The sequence below is a fragment of the Chenopodium quinoa genome, unplaced genomic scaffold (assembly GCF_001683475.1).
Source record: "Chenopodium quinoa cultivar QQ74 unplaced genomic scaffold, ASM168347v1, whole genome shotgun sequence".
Lineage (NCBI taxonomy): Eukaryota > Viridiplantae > Streptophyta > Magnoliopsida > Caryophyllales > Amaranthaceae > Chenopodium > Chenopodium quinoa.
The window spans coordinates 2,602-22,052 of record NW_018743978.1 but is presented as its reverse complement, the minus strand read 5'-3'; the positions used below and the strand labels follow the sequence as shown (position 1 = coordinate 22,052).

At 31.7% G+C, this 19,451-nt stretch overlaps 3 protein-coding genes and 1 pseudogene across 3 annotated transcripts; 1 reads left to right on the top strand and 3 right to left on the bottom strand.

Annotated features, from left to right (window-relative positions):
* Positions 1 to 5,445: 5,445 nt before the first annotated feature.
* On the bottom strand, positions 5,446 to 6,299 carry LOC110689943 (miraculin-like). Its single transcript, XM_021866762.1, has one exon. It carries the CDS (start codon positions 6,224 to 6,226, stop codon positions 5,531 to 5,533), a length of 696 nt encoding a protein of 231 aa, XP_021722454.1. The 5' UTR covers positions 6,227 to 6,299; the 3' UTR covers positions 5,446 to 5,530.
* A 4,066-nt stretch (positions 6,300 to 10,365) lies between these two features.
* On the bottom strand, positions 10,366 to 11,225 carry LOC110689941 (annotated as a pseudogene).
* Positions 11,226 to 12,552: 1,327 nt separating this feature from the next.
* Positions 12,553 to 13,074, bottom strand: LOC110689946 (trypsin inhibitor 2-like). Its single transcript, XM_021866765.1, has one exon. It carries the CDS (start codon positions 13,072 to 13,074, stop codon positions 12,553 to 12,555), a length of 522 nt encoding a protein of 173 aa, XP_021722457.1.
* A 2,131-nt stretch (positions 13,075 to 15,205) lies between these two features.
* Positions 15,206 to 17,715, top strand: LOC110689945. Its single transcript, XM_021866763.1, has 3 exons — positions 15,206 to 15,465; positions 17,399 to 17,494; positions 17,667 to 17,715. The coding sequence occupies exons 1-3, from the start codon at positions 15,206 to 15,208 to the stop codon at positions 17,713 to 17,715; spliced, it is 405 nt and encodes a 134-aa protein (XP_021722455.1).
* The last annotated feature ends 1,736 nt before the right edge of the window (positions 17,716 to 19,451 follow it).

The following is a 19,451-nucleotide window of genomic DNA, read 5'->3' as shown; positions in this document are numbered from 1 at the left end:
CCCACCACAAACAGGGCAGCGTCGGCCATTACCCCACCCCAAACACCACCGTTTCTAGCCCAGCCGCCGCAAACTCCGTCTCCTCCCTTTACCCCTACCCAAAATCGAATAAACCTCCTAATGACCGCTTAAAATGGGCGTGTCGTTTTTCAAACCACCCAAAATCGACCACCACTTACGGCAACTAACGGTCGAAAGTGACCCTAAGTGGTCGTCTCGACCATACATTGGTCTTTTTTGGCCCTTAAAACCTGTTTTTGGTGGTGGTTTGAGTGGTTCGAAAAACAACCACCCGTTTTTTTGTGGTTGTTTGGGCAAGGTTGCTGGTTTTAGAGAGGTGGAAAAGGAGGGGGTAGAGAATCTGGTGGCTTTGCAGGGAGTAGGGGTGTTTGATTGGGTGGGGAAGTGATCGGTGCTGCCTAGCTGGCGGTGGGGACCTGGGCTAATTTAGGGTTTTTTTAATTATTTTTTTGTCAATAATATGCTGACACGTAAGCAATGTGGAGCCCATTAACGGATTTCATCCATGAAGTAGTTAAGTGATGGTAAAAAACAAATTTTAAACTTTTAGTGGTGTTAAAATAAAAGGTGGATTTTTTTTTTTTGTTGTTGTAGTGTTAAAATCCATTTTTTTTCGTTTTTTTGTGGTGTTAAAATTTAAATTTTCCATTAAATTATCTTGATTGTTACATAAGTTAATTTTTAATTTTTTAATGATTCAGTAATGTTTTATAAGTAATAAGTACAAATTATATGGTCAAATAAATATAAAAATAAAACATTACTTATATATTTGCATTGCAAAGTTTCATATGCATCTTTTACAACATTCTTTTTAGTGTATGTATTTCACTATGTGATCCAACATGTAATATATTTTGTTAAAAATGATATCTATTATTAAATCATCATATTTGATTTAATCTTTCTATAAGGTGACCGATAATAGTAAATTTTGCTGAAAAATTAAAATTGTCATTTTATGTATTGAATTTATATGTATTTGAAGATTTAATTTAAAATTTTTTATCAGCAATATATGGAATGATATAATCTTTGGTTATAATTTTTACACATTTTCTACAATACAAATGACATAAATCTTTATTGTTGTTGTAACATATATCTTGTGTAATTAGGTTTCTCATAATTAGGGTTGTACACACCTATATATATTGATTAATGAGAATACTCCAACTAAGGAGAATTACACTATTCTACATGGTATCAGATTCCTCTTAGGGTTTTATTTTCTCTCTTTTCCCCAAAAACCCTATTCAATCTCTTAGACCTCCATAGCCGTCCATCTCCTCCTCCTACCCGTACTTCCAGCCCTCCTTGGCCGGTGACGATGACTCTGCTCTCCCTCATTCTCCTCCCAAAACCAGCCCCTTCCACCCGGCTTTTGCCGTCAGCAACATCAAATCCCTTATGCCCGTGACTCTTGATCACACGAGGACGCCCAATATGCTACTTGGGTTGAACTTTTCCAAATTCATGCTTGTGCCTACAATGTTCTTGACCACATTGATGAGAAGGTGAAGCGTCCAAAGGATATTGATGATGAAACGTGGAAGAGATTAGATGTACTTGTTAAGCAATGGATATACACCACTATTTCCAAAGATCTTGTTAATACCATCATGAAACCGGGTGCTACGGCTCAGGAATTATGGAGCCGACTCGAGGAGTTGTTAAAAATGATATCTATTATTAAATCATCATATTTGATTTAATCTTTCTATAAGGTGACCGATAATAGTAAATTTTGCTGAAAAATTAAAATTGTCATTTTTATGTATTGAATTTATATGTATTTGAAGATTTAATTTAAAATTTTTTTATCAGCAATATATGGAATAATATAATCTTTGGTTATAATTTTTACACATTTTCTACAATACAAATGACATAAATCTTTATTGTTGTTGTTGTTGTTCATTGTGCTCAAATAGGAAGGTTATATTATAATAATATGTTAAATATAATTCTAAGAAGATTTGACTAAATAAAATAGAGGGAAAAAAAACAGCAACAGAAAGTGACACTTGTCAATTCTGGTGTCTTTTTTAGTATTATGCAATTATGTAATGTAATGTAAATGTAAATGTAATTGATATATAATAAATAATATGTGTACTCGGTAAGATATACATAGTAAAAAGATATTGGATAATATTGTATGCAATAAAAAGAAATGGAAAATATGTGAATATATTTTGTAATAAGTAAATCACAATTATATGATTTAGTGAATATTTTTTATTTTTTTAAGCATGTGAATCAGAATTATTGGAAAGAAGTGAATATTTTTTTATAAGGAAGTGAATAAAAAAATGTTTTGGAGGGAAATAAAATGCACCAAGAAGTAACACATATCATTCTTGGTGTCTGTTTTATTAATTATGTTATTGATTGATTGATTTTATTATTCAGTATTTCTTCAATCCTATCAAGCAAGGTTTGATTTAGTGGGAAAATTTACATCTTACGGCAATCAAATTTTATATTCTATTGAAGGTACGTTAGGGAGGAGATTCCTATACCCTTTATCCTAACTCCCAATGACCTAACCTTTAATTTTGATTGGATTGACCTATTTTCTTACCACTAAATCCGCTTCACTTTTATATGGATTCACGTGGTGGATTATAGGGCTTGGGATAGACTTTAATCAATCGCAAGACTTGAGGGTTCAATTTTGAAATCCCGATCAAAAGTGTTAGTTTAATTGCAAAAACTATAATAATCGCAAGCTCACAATTAAATCAACAATTTAATCAATTCAAACAATCATAAACACTCTTTCTGAATTTTATTAACGAAAGAAAATATATTTATAGGACATATATCCCACACTAACTAGAGTTCTAAAAGATAAAAACTAATTATTCTATTGTAGTTGTGAAACAAAGATCACAATAAGATCTAAAATATCTTATCATAAAACTATAACTAACAAATCATAGATAATCTAAAACTCTCCATAATCCTAATTTGACGAACCAAATTGAATAAAAAAAACTAGTTTTAATCTTAATCTGTAAAATACTCCAGACCCAATAACTAATCTAGCTTGAGTACCCACTTTGTTCCCACATCACACTTGTTGACTTGTATACAAATGGTGTAACATTTAAACCATATACAATATGGAGTATTTCACGAGATATTTTTGTAAACGGATTTTTAAAAATTTATTTTTTATAGAAAAATTATGGGGTTAGCATATACCCCTCGGGGTACAATTAAAGTAGGCCACTGGTCACCGAAGAAGACAAGAATGTTGGCTTGTTGCTTATGCTAGCTAGTGGCCATGTACAGCGATAGGATGACTCGGAAAGATTTTTGGATCACAATTGTTTAATGTTATAACCATATTCACAATAGATTTTTTGTAAATAAGAATGTTGGCTTTTTGCTAATGCTAAGCCGTGTAGTGACATGTACAAGTTATAGGATGAAACTTAGTTTCATTGTGTACTACATTTGCAATAACAAAAACGTGGATTTTTGGACCACAATTGTGCGATGCTTAAACCATATACAGTACGGAGTATTTCACGTACAAGAGATTTTTTATAAACAGTTTTTGTTTTTCTTTTTATAAAAAATTTACAGGGTAACACGTGTACAATGTAGGTCCGTTAGTGATGACCCAGTAGATAAGAATGTTTGCTTGTTGCTAATGCTAGCTGAAGGCCAGGTAGCGACATGTACAGTGATAGGATGAAATTAGTTTTCATTTTAATACATTTGCAATAACAAAAATGCGCGTGGATATGTATATTTACCTATGTACTCAGAAAGATTTTTTGACCACAATTGTGTAAAGACGGTAAAGTTTATAAAGTTTTTTAAGAGAATTTTTTTATTTTCTTTTTTATAGGGGTAGCACAGTGATTGGCTTGTTGCTAAAGCTAGCTAGAGACAAGTAGCGACATGTCAAAACTCAATAAGATTGGTATTCACCTCGCACAAACTAGATAGATTTTCATTGTAATAGAGTAAAAAACATATTTTTGAGCATCAATCGTTAGCTGAACCTTTTGGTTAACTTGACCTGTTAATACATTGGATTAAGCATAAGCCATGTCAAAGATGAGTTTATAGTACATGTACAAAGTTACCTTACAAAGTTACAAGTCATGTGGGATTGCATTCTAAATTTGTGATTTTGAGTTAAGTCGTCCACCAAATTTTGAATTAATCACTCTCCCTTCTTTTACTGTCACAATTATTAACAATTCGCTAGATATTTAAAAGATTAATCATCAAGACGTCAATAACCCCTTCTCATATCCTTTCAACTCGTTATAATAATTGTAGTATTTCTTCTGTATTAACTATGTTGTTACAATATCTAATTCAACCTAATCTATCTTGACCTAACCATGATTTTTACCTCACTAAACCAACATAGTTTTACAACAATCTTATATTAACCTAAATTTTTTTTTAACTTAAACATAATTACTTCGATTCATGTAATTATTTATTTAATTAATTGCTAAGAACTTTTTTTACTTAAATATGACACAACAACATGTGGCCATCCTCAATTTATCTATAATTAGTTCATTTCTTATTGTCTAATTTATATAGATATGGTAAGGTATTGACAAATTGTGACTTAAAAGATAAAACTTATACATGACGGACCTAATATACTAACAAAACTAAGAAATATTAATGACACAATATGAAAGATAATACATAAAAGACCTAATAGTGACCCAATGATAAGGTATTAACTCAATAATTACCCTGGTTTAATAATGCCCTTATTTAAATATATAATTTGGTCATGTTGACCCAAATTTAGACAAACTCAATGCAATAAGGTTTTGAATTGGGTCGGAATTGACTTAATAATGACTCAGTTGTATCATAATCAAACTAAAATGAATAAAAATCATTTGAACCGTAATCAATCCCACCCAAAGTCATTTGACCCAAAATTAATCCAATCCAGCTAATATAAGTTTGAGCTCGATACGAATTTATCAGAAGCGAATATGAATGAAGTTGACCCAACCAAAACACAACGCTAAATCGATTGATCTTTACCCGATCCTAACCGAGGTGGGTAAAAATGGTAACTTAGATATTTTATTACTTAATGTAGAAATATGTTTGGTAAATAGATGATTATTTAAAGCTGATTGATTATGTAAAATGATCAATAAGCCAATTGTGGGGTAATTAGTTCATATACTATTTTTTTTCTTAAATGAGGGTATAAGTATCATTTCACTATAAGAATTGAATAAACTAATTAAAAAAGCCCCTAAAATGAGCTTTTTGAAAAAGAGCTTATTTAGTAGAATAACCTCTTTAAATAAGCTTCCCATCAAACACCTTGAATTAGCTTATTTATAAAGTACGTTGGAGCTAGTAAGATATTTTATAACGATAACATGTCGTACATTATTGTTCTTCATAAAAACCTTCTTAATCAAGAACATTATATATAATGATGAGTACATGCGTAGTAATGCACTTTGGAGCGAGGAAGACGCCGCGGCAATTAAGCTTTAATGAAAAAAAACATTAGGCCAGTACTGAAATAATCATCTGGCCTTATTGGAAATAGACTTAACCAAATCATACGGTGGTCATCTGTGAGATTATCAATACTACCATCGATAGCCCCGCATACTATATCTTTCTTGGTTGCAAACGCATCGATCGTATTACTTGATGGACAGTACTCGAGTTGGTAAAACCCCGGATCACCTCTTCTTTTCTCTATCTTGAACCAATTGGCGGCGGTCTGAGGGCTCGGGTTTCCAATACCACCTCCGGTAGACAAGAAGAGATCACCGGAGTTGGCATCGGGGGTAAGTTGCCATGCCCCTTGCGAGCAGGCACTAAATGAGTTGTTGAAGACTACGTTGACGTCTGAGGAAATGTGGACATGTTTATGTGATGGGTCTGATGGGAGGAACTTTATTGGGGATTCGCGGTACCAGCCTTCGCCTAATTGGGCTACGTATTGAGGGCATTCGGGTTGGTTTGGTTTGGATGCCGCGACTATGCCACCTCCCCATCTAAATGTTGACTGGGGAGTACGGACGTAGTAAAATGAACCTACTTCGAGTGGGTTCCCTTCGATATCTAGGACAAGGGAGTCTACGTTGTTGGCGGTTGTGGCTGAAGAAACCATGGAAATAGAGAACATAAGGAGGATTGTGGTGTAAAGTTGGAGATAAAAATTAGCCATCTTTTTAGGGTTTGTTCGTTCTTTATTTTTGGAGTTTGAAATATGATGTAAACAAGAGCTCTGGAACTTAAATATATATATAAAAAAAAAAAAAAAAAAAAAAAAGCTATGTAAACCACCTCACATTTCTTCAGACCTCAACATTTGAAAATTCTACTACCAAAAAATTTTAAAATTGTACTGTTGTGATTTAATGATTTTTTAAATTATTTTTAAATGCTAAAATTTATTTTTCTCATTTTTAGGAATTCGTTGTAAATATTTGAAAATTAGTCATTCTAATTTTTTATTTTTTTCAATATATATTATTTTCTTTACAATATATAACAACTTTGTTTCTGTTTTATTTATTTATATATATATATATACCGATACATGGTGCACTCGGGTGCAGGGATGGATACAGCTAACACCAAGGGTATGTATGTGCATAACCTACATGTGCATTAAAATAAAATTTATAGCAGCTTTATGGCAAACCATTAAGCGTAGCTAGCTGTTTATCTAATTGTCTATTAAGCGTTATTTGCTTCCTTGAATTGTCACTTTAGTCTATAGTTGGAATCCATTGTTAAACAATTTTCCCAACTATTATTTTTGCTGACTACTACATGTTAAGATCGTTTATGCAAACAGGTTAGGATTATTGTCTATTAAGTAAATAATTGTGCACACCTTGTTTGTAAATTCTGAATACGCCACTACCCAGGTGCATAGATTAAGAATTATGTATAAAGAAGTTTTCTGATCATAATTATCCCGCCAAGTGAACATTTCACATAGGAAAGTGGAGCTTAAAATGTGTTTTGATTATGTGGTAATTTATTGCTCGAAGTGTCAAATTTAGTCCATAAACTATTTTTTGTCAATACTTTTGCCAACTCAGCATAGAATATTAATAATTTAATTAATGTCGACGGAAAACAAATGACACATACCAAAGTAAGATCCCTAAACTCTTACTGATTATGATTAGTTTCTAAACTATTTGGTCAGAAAACACCTACATTGGCTGTTGAAGGATCAAAAGTGACATTTAAGAGTTAAGGATCAAAAGTGCATAAGTAAAATAGTTTATTAGAGACTTTAATTTTACTTAACATTTTTTTTTTCTTTCACTTCATACCGTTTTGCGTCATTTATTCAAAATATATAAATAAATAAATAAAAAATTACATTATAATTTTTTTCTCGCCGTTGAGGATCATTATGTAATAATCTTTGAAAAAACATTTACTCGTACCATAATTGTCACCGATTATATTTTGGATTAAATAACAAGATAGCATTTGCTTGGGACATGGACCACATTGTCCACATAGTGGTTTAACTGGTGGTCTTCAGAATTTAGAACTGGTGGTTTAACTGGTGATTTTGAGGTTACTACTACTATTATTTAATGGGGTTACTATTGTTGTTGATAATGGAATGATTTTGATGATGGTTATTATAAGGTTACTGTTTTTTGTACCGGGGTTACTGAGGGGTTTAATTTTATGGGGTTACTAAAAAGATTAGTAAAGGGGTTACTAATGCTATTATTTAATAGGGGTTACTAGAGTTGTTGATAATGGAATGATTTTGATGATGGTTACTATAAGGTTACTGAATTTTCTACTGGGGTTACTGAGGGTTTTACTTTTGTGGGGTTACTAATCTGAATTTTCTACTGGGGTTACTGAGGGGTTTACTTTTATGGGGTTACTAAAAATATTAGTAAAGGGGTTACTACAGTGGTATTTGAGGGGATTACTAGAGGGAATTATAAGCAAATGCTGAAAGGGTTACTGAGGGAGTAATATAAGGGGTTACTAAATTTCACTTATTACGTTACTTATCTTAATTTTTAAAATTTACAGGGATTCAGTATGTATTTTTTTACTACCTCAAATAAAAAAAATTTACATACCTTGGTGTTCAATATTTTCTAATAGAAGTTGCTTGATTTCTGTAATTTTGTTTTCGATCTCCAAATTCATGAATGAATCTTCAATCTCTTCGATTTCCATTGATTCTTATGAATCCAGGAAATTGTATTCTTCGTCTGCCATGGAATTTAGTAAAAAAGATGAAAATTGAGGTGAAAAATCAATGTGTTAAAAGCGTCGGTGTTAAAAGTGAAAAAGTTTTAAAAGAAAAATTGGAGTAAATGGCAAATGAGTGGCGGCGTGTTTTTTAGGTTTTGGGAAGCGTGCGTGAGACGCTTTTTGGTTGGTTTTTCCAGAAATTTCCAAAACGCGCGTTTTTGGAAAGATATTTCATTCTCCGTTATTTTGGTGAGTCCTGTTATGCCGTACGGTGTGGCCGGGGTACCAAAAACGCGCTGTACATGCACCCATTAATATTTATTTATTAATTCTTTATAAGGAAAAAAAAATTGGATTTATATCCTTCACTTATTATCAATATATTTCTTGGTTATATTATCCTTTAAATATTGCATAGTCACCCAAGTAGATAAGATTATTGTTGGCTTGTTGCTAATGCTAGCTAGAGTCCAAGTAGCGACACGTACTGATAGCTTTCATTGTACTACACTTGCAATAACAAAAACGTGGATCTATATTTACCTATGTACTCTCAATGATTTTTAAACCACAATTTGTGGTATACAAACTTAATAGATTTTCATTTGGATCAAGCGTAAACCACCATATCCACGCAGAGTCTACCAATTTGAACAAACACGGCAGTAGAAGACCTTCAAAATTGATGTGAGTTTTACCGACATGCCCCTAACTAGATGAATGAAAAATCGGAAATACCCTTTCCACACTTATATTTTTTTGAAAAACATTCTAATGTTGTGATATTAATTAAGCTAACTCACCAAATTTTTGATTAATCACTCTCCCCATTTAATGAGAAGACATTGTGTGAGGTAAAATGAATACTTCCTCTGTTTTTTTTTACTTGACCTACTTTGACTTTTACACTATTCACCACTCCTCCTTTGACCGTGTTTTGTGAATAATATGTAAGGAAAAATATATTCATGTTGGATCATTTTGAATTCGTCTCAGTAAGTACTATCATAACATATAACTTTTATATATTTTAATTATAGAGAATTAAACTTATAGACCGTTAAAGTTTTACATTGACAAGCGTGATAAAAGAAACAGGTCAAGTAAAAAAGAACAGAGGAAGTATAAGTTATTTGATATTTTATATATATTTTTTTAATATAATTTTAAAATTAAATATAAGTTGTTGGACATTTCATAAATACTCTTAAAACTTCCATGTAAATTATTCATGGTCAAACTATATATAATTTGATGTGCTACTTACAATGCTCTATATAGATTATTTAACTCAAGATCAGCTAATTCTATTAGACAACATTGATCATCTAGTGTATTATATATATGCAAAGTACAATTTCGAGAGGTCATGTTTACAAGGAAATAGATGCGGTCAATAATTTCCACCTATTGGACTATCATTATTTTTATCATTAATGTACCCTAATTGTGGCCCGTGATATTTTGGAGAACTTGTGGACATACAATAATTCCCCATATATTAAAATACCATTATTAAATTAACTAGAGACATGGTGTTTGAAAACTGTGAATTAGAGGTAACAAAATCTAACTCGTGTGACCTGATTTATTCTGATCGACTCGAAAAAAATCATGTTTTAAATTTCTACTCATATGAATACAATAATTTAGCATGACTTAATTTGAAATAGATATAACTCGACCTGATCCAATATCACCCAGTCCGACGCATATACTTGAATTGACATCTAATTGTTGTCTTTGGACCACTACATATCCACAATAAAAGCTCAAAAATATATGAGGCCAATAAATGTTATGTGTACGACGTCTAATTTATATCATTTTATGTTGAATAACATTGTTAAATTTATGTGTACAAAGTACCATTCATATCAATTTTTAGCCAATATTTTATTTGCACTAATCTATTTAACTCCTTTTATATTTGAAAGTGACATATTTTCTCAATGTGACTATTTTTTTTTTTAAAGTATTATACTTTATTTTTTTAATAAAATACTACGAAATACGAAGTACATTTTATCATTAATTTTTCTTATATCAATGTCCTCTCATTATTAAGCTTCTCTAATACTACAAAAATACATTCATAATTAAGTAATCAAATGAAGAGAAATTTCCAAGATGAAATTCTTTTATTGATAAGATCAACATCATACATTATTGTTCTTCATACAACCTTCTTAACAATCTATATGCTTAAGTACATGCGTAGCAACACTTAAACTTTAATGAAACTTAGAATGTGGAAGAAGTCTGCCCTTCTTGGAACTAGACCTAACCACAACAAACGGTAGTCATCTGTGCCCGAAGTAGCGTCAATAACGCCACATACGATATCTTTCTTAGCTGCAAACCCATTGATTGTACTACTAGACGGACAATATTCGAGCTGGTAAAACTCCGAACTAGCAATACTTTTCTCTATCTTGAACCAATTAGCTGCGGTCTGAGGGCTCGGGTTTCCAATACCACCTCCGGTAGACAAGTGGATTTCACCGGAGTTGGCGTCGGGGGTAAGTTGCCATGCCCCTTGCGAGCAGACGCTAGAGGAGTATTGAACATTATGTTAAGGTCAGAGGAAATGTGGATGTGTTTTTGTGATGGGTCTGATGGTAGGAATGTAATTGGGGATTCGCCGTACCAGCCTTCGGCTAATTGGGCTACGTATTGAGGGCATTCGGGCTGGTTTGGTTTGGATGCCGCGACTATGCCACCTCCTATTCTGACTTTTGAAAGTTCTGTACGGACGTAATAAAATGAGCCTACTTCGAGTGGGTTCCCTTCTACATCTAGAACAAGGGAGTCTACGTCGTTGGCGGCTGTGGTTGATGTAACGATGGAAAGAGAGAAAATTAGGAGGATTGTGGTTGAAAGTTGGGAATAAAGATTAGCCATTTTTTTGGGTTTTGTTCGTTTTTTACTTTAGAAGTTTGTGAAGAAAAGCACTAGTACTCTAGAGCTTATTTATAAAAAATGCTAAGTAAACCAACTAGTGTTTGATCTGTGCACCCAGGTGCACCATGCGTTTGGTGTACTCGGTAAAACTAAAAAAGACAGAAAGAACATACATATGAAAATAAAAAACATACTACTATTTGAAAAAAGAATATACTTGTATTTGAAAAAGAACATACCTGTGTATGACAAAAATATATGTTTGTGTTTGACAAAGAACATAATATTTCAAAGAACATAAAGTTTTTATTGAAAGAACATGATATATATTAAAGAACATGATAAAGTTTTTATCATGGTTACATAGGTGGTTGAATTTAACATTTTTTTTCATGCACGTACATTAAAGAAAATATCGTATAATGTAAAGAACATATAGTTCAAACTCAAAGAACATATTATGCTCGCGTTTTTTATAAATGGCTATAATATATTTTTAAAATATGCAAATGTTCTTTCCAAGTGCACCACGTCCATTCCAGATGTTCAATAAAAATTTCATTGACACCTATAAATTACTAGTAACTAAAGTATAAAATCACGGGGTTCAATATCATAAACATGAGAATTAAATTATCAAGCTATCCCTTGTTTATTAAAATTAACAAAAATTAAAATGCTAACTGTTAATCAAACACATTTTTTTTAAATGGCAGTCCATCCTTAAAATGACTATCAATCACTATACTTAATTCCCATTGACCTAGTTATTTTTTTTATTATTTTTTTATATTTGCTTCTCAAACTTAAGATATGATTTGTCTAAAAAAAAAACTAAAGAAATGTATTTTTTTTTTAAATCATTTTTTCAAAAATTAATTATAAAAAGTAAATTTTGCAATAAAACCACCTTTAAATAAATCTCGTTTTTTTTTGCATATAACCACCTTTAAAACAATGTTGTAAAAGACCATAAATTTTAAAAATTTTGGTTGCAACTTGTCACCATTTCAATGTAAAACAATTGATAAATTTAGCTAAAAAAGTTGTAATTTTGAAAAATATTAAACTAATGGTCAAAAGGGTGCATCTGTGACAATTAATAATGCAGAAGCGAGTAACATAATCAAACAAAGGGATTATATATTTTGAGCATTGGTGTGTTACACATATGATATAAAAATGATTTAACACAAGAATGTAATAAGAGCAACACTTGAGTTTTATTATTAATCAACCGACGAATTTGTGCACATTACATACATAGCATGGAACATCAAACATTGGCCATATTAAATCAAACATTACATAATCTGTGAAGTTTGTGTTAAAGCTTTTCTGAAACGAAAGGTAAATTTAAGATTAAAATCAGTATTCATGCCCAAAAGTCCATTCTCAAAAGATTCCAGCAAGTTTGCATATGACGTTGTCACAATGGAATATCTCATATTCATTTGGTTGGACATCGCTGAATGGTAATGTTATACTGAATGGACTAGGCCCGAGCGACTCAGTAGTACCCGCAGCCACATAGATTTGGCCGGTTGCATTATCCGTGGTTAATCGCCACGCTAGTGGCTTCGTGCAGGTGGTAGTGTCGTCAACAACATAGAATTCAGTTGGACCAAACGGAAGGTACTTTGAGCTTATTGGAGAAGTGATTTTGAAAGGGTGGCCAATAGATGAACCATCTTTCTCTTGGGCTATAAAGAGAGGGCACGCCAAGGTTTGTGGTTTTTGTGCCACGGCGAGGCCTCCACCATTGGTGGCGATGATGTAATATGTTCCGCCATTTAGCATTGGTTCACCATCCTCGTCCGTGATATAAGCAAACCAGGCAGCCATGGTTGGAGGAGGAAAGAGTTGGAGCAAAAGAAGAGCGGTTATTGCAATTGCTGGTTGGAGAAAGGTACTCATTTTCTAAAGATTTTTTGAGCTTTGGTTGTTAAATTGTTTGAAGTATTTTGGAAAAGTAGGAGCTTGTAAAATGATATTTATAAGAGGCTCCAAGCTCCAACGAATAAAACTAGAAAATTTAAATGTTAGTTACTCCCTCTCTTCTAATTACATGATCACTACACCAGCTTTTGCCCGAATTGTTATTATTTTATGTCAATAAGTAGCTTAGGACCAGTAACATGCACGATTATTACTGAATTATTATTTTTTGTTATCTTAATCCTAAAATAAAAAAAATATAACATTAAGCTTTATTTATGTAAAATATGCATAAAAATTTGAGTACAAAATAGGGAAATATATTATAAACGTTATACAACAATAAAAGGTTTAAATAAAATAAATTTTGTCGATTTGTACTCAATTTTGTATGACAAACCCTGATAGAAAAAAATAAATTTCTTTAAATTTTATTAATAAAGTGCTAAATAAATTATATTAAGAAAATTTGAATTTTAACACCATAAAAAACGGAAAAATGGATTTTCTAAAAAAAAAAACTTTTATTTTAACACCACAAATTTTTTTAAGAAAATTGAGTTTACCATCGTCCAAAAATCTGTTAAGTGAGGTCCATTGTGCCACATGTCGTCATATTATTAGTTTTAAAAAAAATTAAAAAAAAAAAACCCTAAATTTCCGAGCCAACCCCATCCCCACCACAAACAGGGCAGCGTCGGCCATTACCCCACCCCAAACACCACCGTTTCTAGCCCAGCCGCCGCAAACTCCGTCTCCTCCCTTTACCCCTACCCAAAATCGAATAAACCTCCTAATGACCGCTTAAAAAATGGGCGTGTCGTTTTTCAAACCACCCAAAATCGACCACCACTTACGGCAACTAACGGTCGAAAGTGACCCTAAGTGGTCGTCTCGACCATACATTGGTCTTTTTTGGCCCTTAAAACCTGTTTTTGGTGGTGGTTTGAGTGGTTCGAAAAACAACCACCCGTTTTTTGTGGTTGTTTGGGCAAGGTTGCTGGTTTTAGAGAGGTGGAAAAGGAGGGGGTAGAGAATCTGGTGGCTTTGGCAGGGAGTAGGGGTGTTTGATTGGGTGGGGAAGTGATCGGTGCTGCCTAGCTGGCGGTGGGGACCTGGGCTAATTTAGGGTTTTTTTAATTATTTTTTTGTCCAATAATATGCTGACACGTAAGCAATGTGGAGCCCATTAACGGATTTCATCCATGAAGTAGTTAAGTGATGGTAAAAAAACAAATTTTAAACTTTTAGTGGTGTTAAAATAAAAGGTGGATTTTTTTTTTTTTGTTGTTGTAGTGTTAAAATCCATTTTTTTTCGTTTTTTTGTGGTGTTAAAATTTAAATTTTCCATTAAATTATCTTGATTGTTACATAAGTTAATTTTTAATTTTTTAATGATTCAGTAATGTTTATAAGTAATAAGTACAAATTATATGGTCAAATAAATATAAAAATAAAACATTACTTATATATTTGCATTGCAAAGTTTCATATGCATCTTTTACAACATTCTTTTTAGTGTATGTATTTCACTATGTGATCCAACATGTAATATATTTTGTTAAAAATGATATCTATTATTAAATCATCATATTTGATTTAATCTTTCTATAAGGTGACCGATAATAGTAAATTTTGCTGAAAAATTAAAATTGTCATTTTATGTATTGAATTTATATGTATTTGAAGATTTAATTTAAAATTTTTTATCAGCAATATATGGAATGATATAATCTTTGGTTATAATTTTTACACATTTTCTACAATACAAATGACATAAATCTTTATTGTTGTTGTAACATATATCTTGTGTAATTAGGTTTCTCATAATTAGGGTTGTACACACCTATATATATTGATTAATGAGAATACTCCAACTAAGGAGAATTACACTATTCTACATGGTATCAGATTCCTCTTAGGGTTTTATTTTCTCTCTTTTCCCCAAAACCCTATTCAATCTCTTAGACCTCCATAGCCGTCCATCTCCTCCTCCTACCCGTACTTCCAGCCCTCCTTGGCCGGTGACGATGACTCTGCTCTCCCTCATTCTCCTCCAAAACCAGCCCCTTCCACCCGGCTTTTGCCGTCAAGCAACATCAAATCCCTTATGCCCGTGACTCTTGATCACGAGGACGCCCAATATGCTACTTGGGTTGAACTTTTCCAAATTCATGCTTGTGCCTACAATGTTCTTGACCACATTGATGAGAAGGTGAAGCGTCCAAAGGATATTGATGATGAAACGTGGAAGAGATTAGATGTACTTGTTAAGCAATGGATATACACCACTATTTCCAAAGATCTTGTTAATACCATCATGAAACCGGGTGCTACGGCTCAGGAATTATGGAGCCGACTCGAGGAGTTGTTAAAAATGATATCTATTATTAAAATCATCATATTTGATTTAATCTTTCTATAAGGTGACCGATAATAGTAAATTTTGCTGAAAAATTAAAATTGTCATTTTTATGTATTGAATTTATATGTATTTGAAGATTTAATTTAAAATTTTTTATCAGCAATATATGGAATAAATATAATCTTTGGTTATAATTTTTACACATTTTCTTACAATACAAATGACATAAATCTTTATTGTTGTTGTTGTTGTTCATTGTGCTCAAATAGGAAGGTTATATTATAATAATATGTTAAATATAATTCTAAGAAGATTTGACTAAATAAAATAGAGGGAAAAAAAACAGCAACAGAAAGTGACACTTGTCAATTCTGGTGTCTTTTTTAGTATTATGCAATTATGTAATGTAATGTAAATGTAAATGTAATTGATATATAATAAATAATATGTGTACTCGGTAAGATATACATAGTAAAAGATATTGGATAATATTGTATGCAATAAAAGAAATGGAAAATATGTGAATATATTTTGTAATAAGTAAATCACAATTATATGATTTAGTGAATATTTTTTATTTTTTTAAGCATGTGAATCAGAATTATTGGAAAGAAGTGAATATTTTTTTATAAGGAAGTGAATAAAAAAATGTTTTGGAGGGAAATAAAATGCACCAAGAAGTAACACATATCATTCTTGGTGTCTGTTTTATTAATTATGTTATTGATTGATTGATTTTATTATTCAGTATTTCTTCAATCCTATCAAGCAAGGTTTGATTTAGTGGGAAAATTTACATCTTACGGCAATCAAATTTTATATTCTATTGAAGGTACGTTAGGGAGGAGATTCCTATACCCTTTATCCTAACTCCCAATGACCTAACCTTTAATTTTGATTGGATTGACCTATTTTCTTACCACTAAATCCGCTTCACTTTTATATGGATTCACGTGGTGGATTATAGGGCTTGGGATAGACTTTAATCAATCGCAAGACTTGAGGGTTCAATTTTGAAATCCCGATCAAAAGTGTTAGTTTAATTGCAAAAACTATAATAATCGCAAGCTCACAATTAAATCAACAATTTAATCAATTTCAAACAATCATAACACTCTTTCTGAATTTTATTAACGAAAGAAAATATATTTATAGGACATATATCCCACACTAACTAGAGTTCTAAAAGATAAAAACTAATTATTCTATTGTAGTTGTGAAACAAAGATCACAATAAGATCTAAAATATCTTATCATAAAACTATAACTAACAAATCATAGATAATCTAAAACTCTCCATAATCCTAATTTGACGAACCAAATTGAATAAAAAACTAGTTTTAATCTTAATCTGTAAAATACTCCAGACCCAATAACTAATCTAGCTTGAGTACCCACTTTGTTCCCACATCACACTTGTTGACTTGTATACAAATGGTGTAACATTTAAACCATATACAATATGGAGTATTTCACGAGATATTTTTTGTAAACGGATTTTTTAAAAATTTATTTTTTATAGAAAAATTATGGGGTTAGCATATACCCCTCGGGGTACAATTAAAGTAGGCCACTGGTCACCGAAGAAGACAAGAATGTTGGCTTGTTGCTTATGCTAGCTAGTGGCCATGTACAGCGATAGGATGACTCGGAAAGATTTTTGGATCACAATTGTTTAATGTTATAAACCATATTCACAATAGATTTTTTGTAAATAAGAATGTTGGCTTTTTGCTAATGCTAAGCCGTGTAGTGACATGTACAAGTTATAGGATGAAACTTAGTTTTCATTGTGTACTACATTTGCAATAACAAAAACGTGGATTTTTTGGACCACAATTGTGCGATGCTTAAACCATATACAGTACGGAGTATTTCACGTACAAGAGATTTTTTATAAACAGTTTTTGTTTTTTTCTTTTTATAAAAAATTTACAGGGTAACACGTGTACAATGTAGGTCCGTTAGTGATGACCCAGTAGATAAGAATGTTTGCTTGTTGCTAATGCTAGCTGAAGGGCCAGGTAGCGACATGTACAGTGATAGGATGAAATTAGTTTTCATTTTAATACATTTGCAATAACAAAAATGCGCGTGGATATGTATATTTACCTATGTACTCAGAAAGATTTTTGACCACAATTGTGTAAAGACGGTAAAGTTTATAAAGTTTTTTAAGAGAATTTTTTTATTTTCTTTTTTATAGGGGTAGCACAGTGATTGGCTTGTTGCTAAAGCTAGCTAGAGACAAGTAGCGACATGTCAAAACTCAATAAGATTGGTATTCACCTCGCACAAACTAGATAGATTTTCATTGTAATAGAGTAAAAAAACATATTTTTGAGCATCAATCGTTAGCTGAACCTTTTGGTTAACTTGACCTGTTAATACATTGGATTAAGCATAAAGCCATGTCAAAGATGAGTTTATAGTACATGTACAAAGTTACCTTACAAAGTTACAAGTCATGTGGGATTGCATTCTAAATTTGTGATTTTGAGTTAAGTCGTCCACCAAATTTTGAATTAATCACTCTCCCTTCTTTTACTGTCACAATTATTAACAATTCGCTAGATATTTAAAGATTAATCATCAAGACGTCAATAACCCCTTCTCATATTCCTTTCAACTCGTTATAATAATTGTAGTATTTCTTCTGTATTAACTATGTTGTTACAATATCTAATTCAATCTAATCTATCTTGACCTAACCATGATTTTTACCTCACTAAACCAACATAGTTTTACAACAATCTTATATTAACCTAATTTTTTTTAACTTAAACATAATTACTTCGATTCATGTAATTTATTTATTTAATTAATTGCTAAGAACTTTTTTTACTTAAATATGACACAACAACATGTGGCCATCCTCAATTTATCTATAATTAGTTCATTTCTTATTGTCTAATTTATATAGATATGGTAAGGTATTGACAAATTGTGACTTAAAAGATAAAACTTATACATGACGGACCTAATATACTAACAAAACTAAGAAATATTAATGACACAATATGAAAGATAATACATAAAAGACCTAATAGTGACCCAATGATAAGGTATTAACTCAATAATTACCCTGGTTTAATAATGCCCTTATTTAAATATATAATTTGGTCATGTTGACCCAAATTTAGACAAACTCAATGCAATAAGGTTTTGAATTGGGTCGGAATTGACTTAATAATGACTCAGTTGTATCATAATCAAACTAAAATGAATAAAAATCATTTGAACCGTAATCAATCCCACCCAAAGTCATTTGACCCAAAATTAATCCAATCCAGCTAATATAAGTTTGAGCTCGATACGAATTTATCAGAAGCGAATATGAATGAAGTTGACCCAACCAAAACACAACGCTAAATCGATTGATCTTTACCCGATCCTAACCGAGGTGGGTAAAAATGGTAACTTAGATATTTTATTACTTAATGTAGAAATATGTTTGGTAAATAGATGATTATTTAAAGCTGATTGATTATGTAAAATGATCAATAAGCCAATTGTGGGGTAATTAGTTCATATACTATTTTTTTTCTTAAATGAGGGTATAAGTATCATTTCACTATAAGAATTGAATAAACTAATTAAAAAAAGCCCCTAAAATGAGCTTTTTGAAAAAGAGCTTATTTAGTAGAATAACCTCTTTAAATAAGCTTCCCATCAAACACCTTGAATTAGCTTATTTATAAAGTACGTTGGAGCTAGTAAGATATTTATAACGATAACATGTCGTACATTATTGTTCTTCATAAAACCTTCTTAATCAAAGAACATTATATATAATGATGAGTACATGCGTAGTAATGCACTTTGGAGCGAGGAAGACGCCGCGGCAATTAAGCTTTAATGAAAAAAAAACATTAGGCCAGTACTGAAATAATCATCTGGCCTTATTGGAAATAGACTTAACCAAATCATACGGTGGTCATCTGTGAGATTATCAATACTACCATCGATAGCCCCGCATACTATATCTTTC

Excerpts from the sequence above, each read along its gene's own strand:
- LOC110689943 (XM_021866762.1), bottom strand. The coding sequence starts at position 6,226 with ATGGCTAATTTTTATCTCCAACTTTACACCACAATCCTCCTTATGTTC.
- LOC110689946 (XM_021866765.1), bottom strand. The coding sequence starts at position 13,074 with ATGAGTACCTTTCTCCAACCAGCAATTGCAATAACCGCTCTTCTTTTG.
- LOC110689945 (XM_021866763.1), top strand. The coding sequence starts at position 15,206 with ATGCCCGTGACTCTTGATCACGAGGACGCCCAATATGCTACTTGGGTT. Across the intron at positions 15,466-17,398 it reads TGGAGCCGACTCGAGGAGTT|GGTAACACGTGTACAATGTA; the intron begins GTTAAAAATGAT and ends AAAAATTTACAG. Across the intron at positions 17,495-17,666 it reads GAAGGGCCAGGTAGCGACAT|GGGTAGCACAGTGATTGGCT; the intron begins GTACAGTGATAG and ends TCTTTTTTATAG.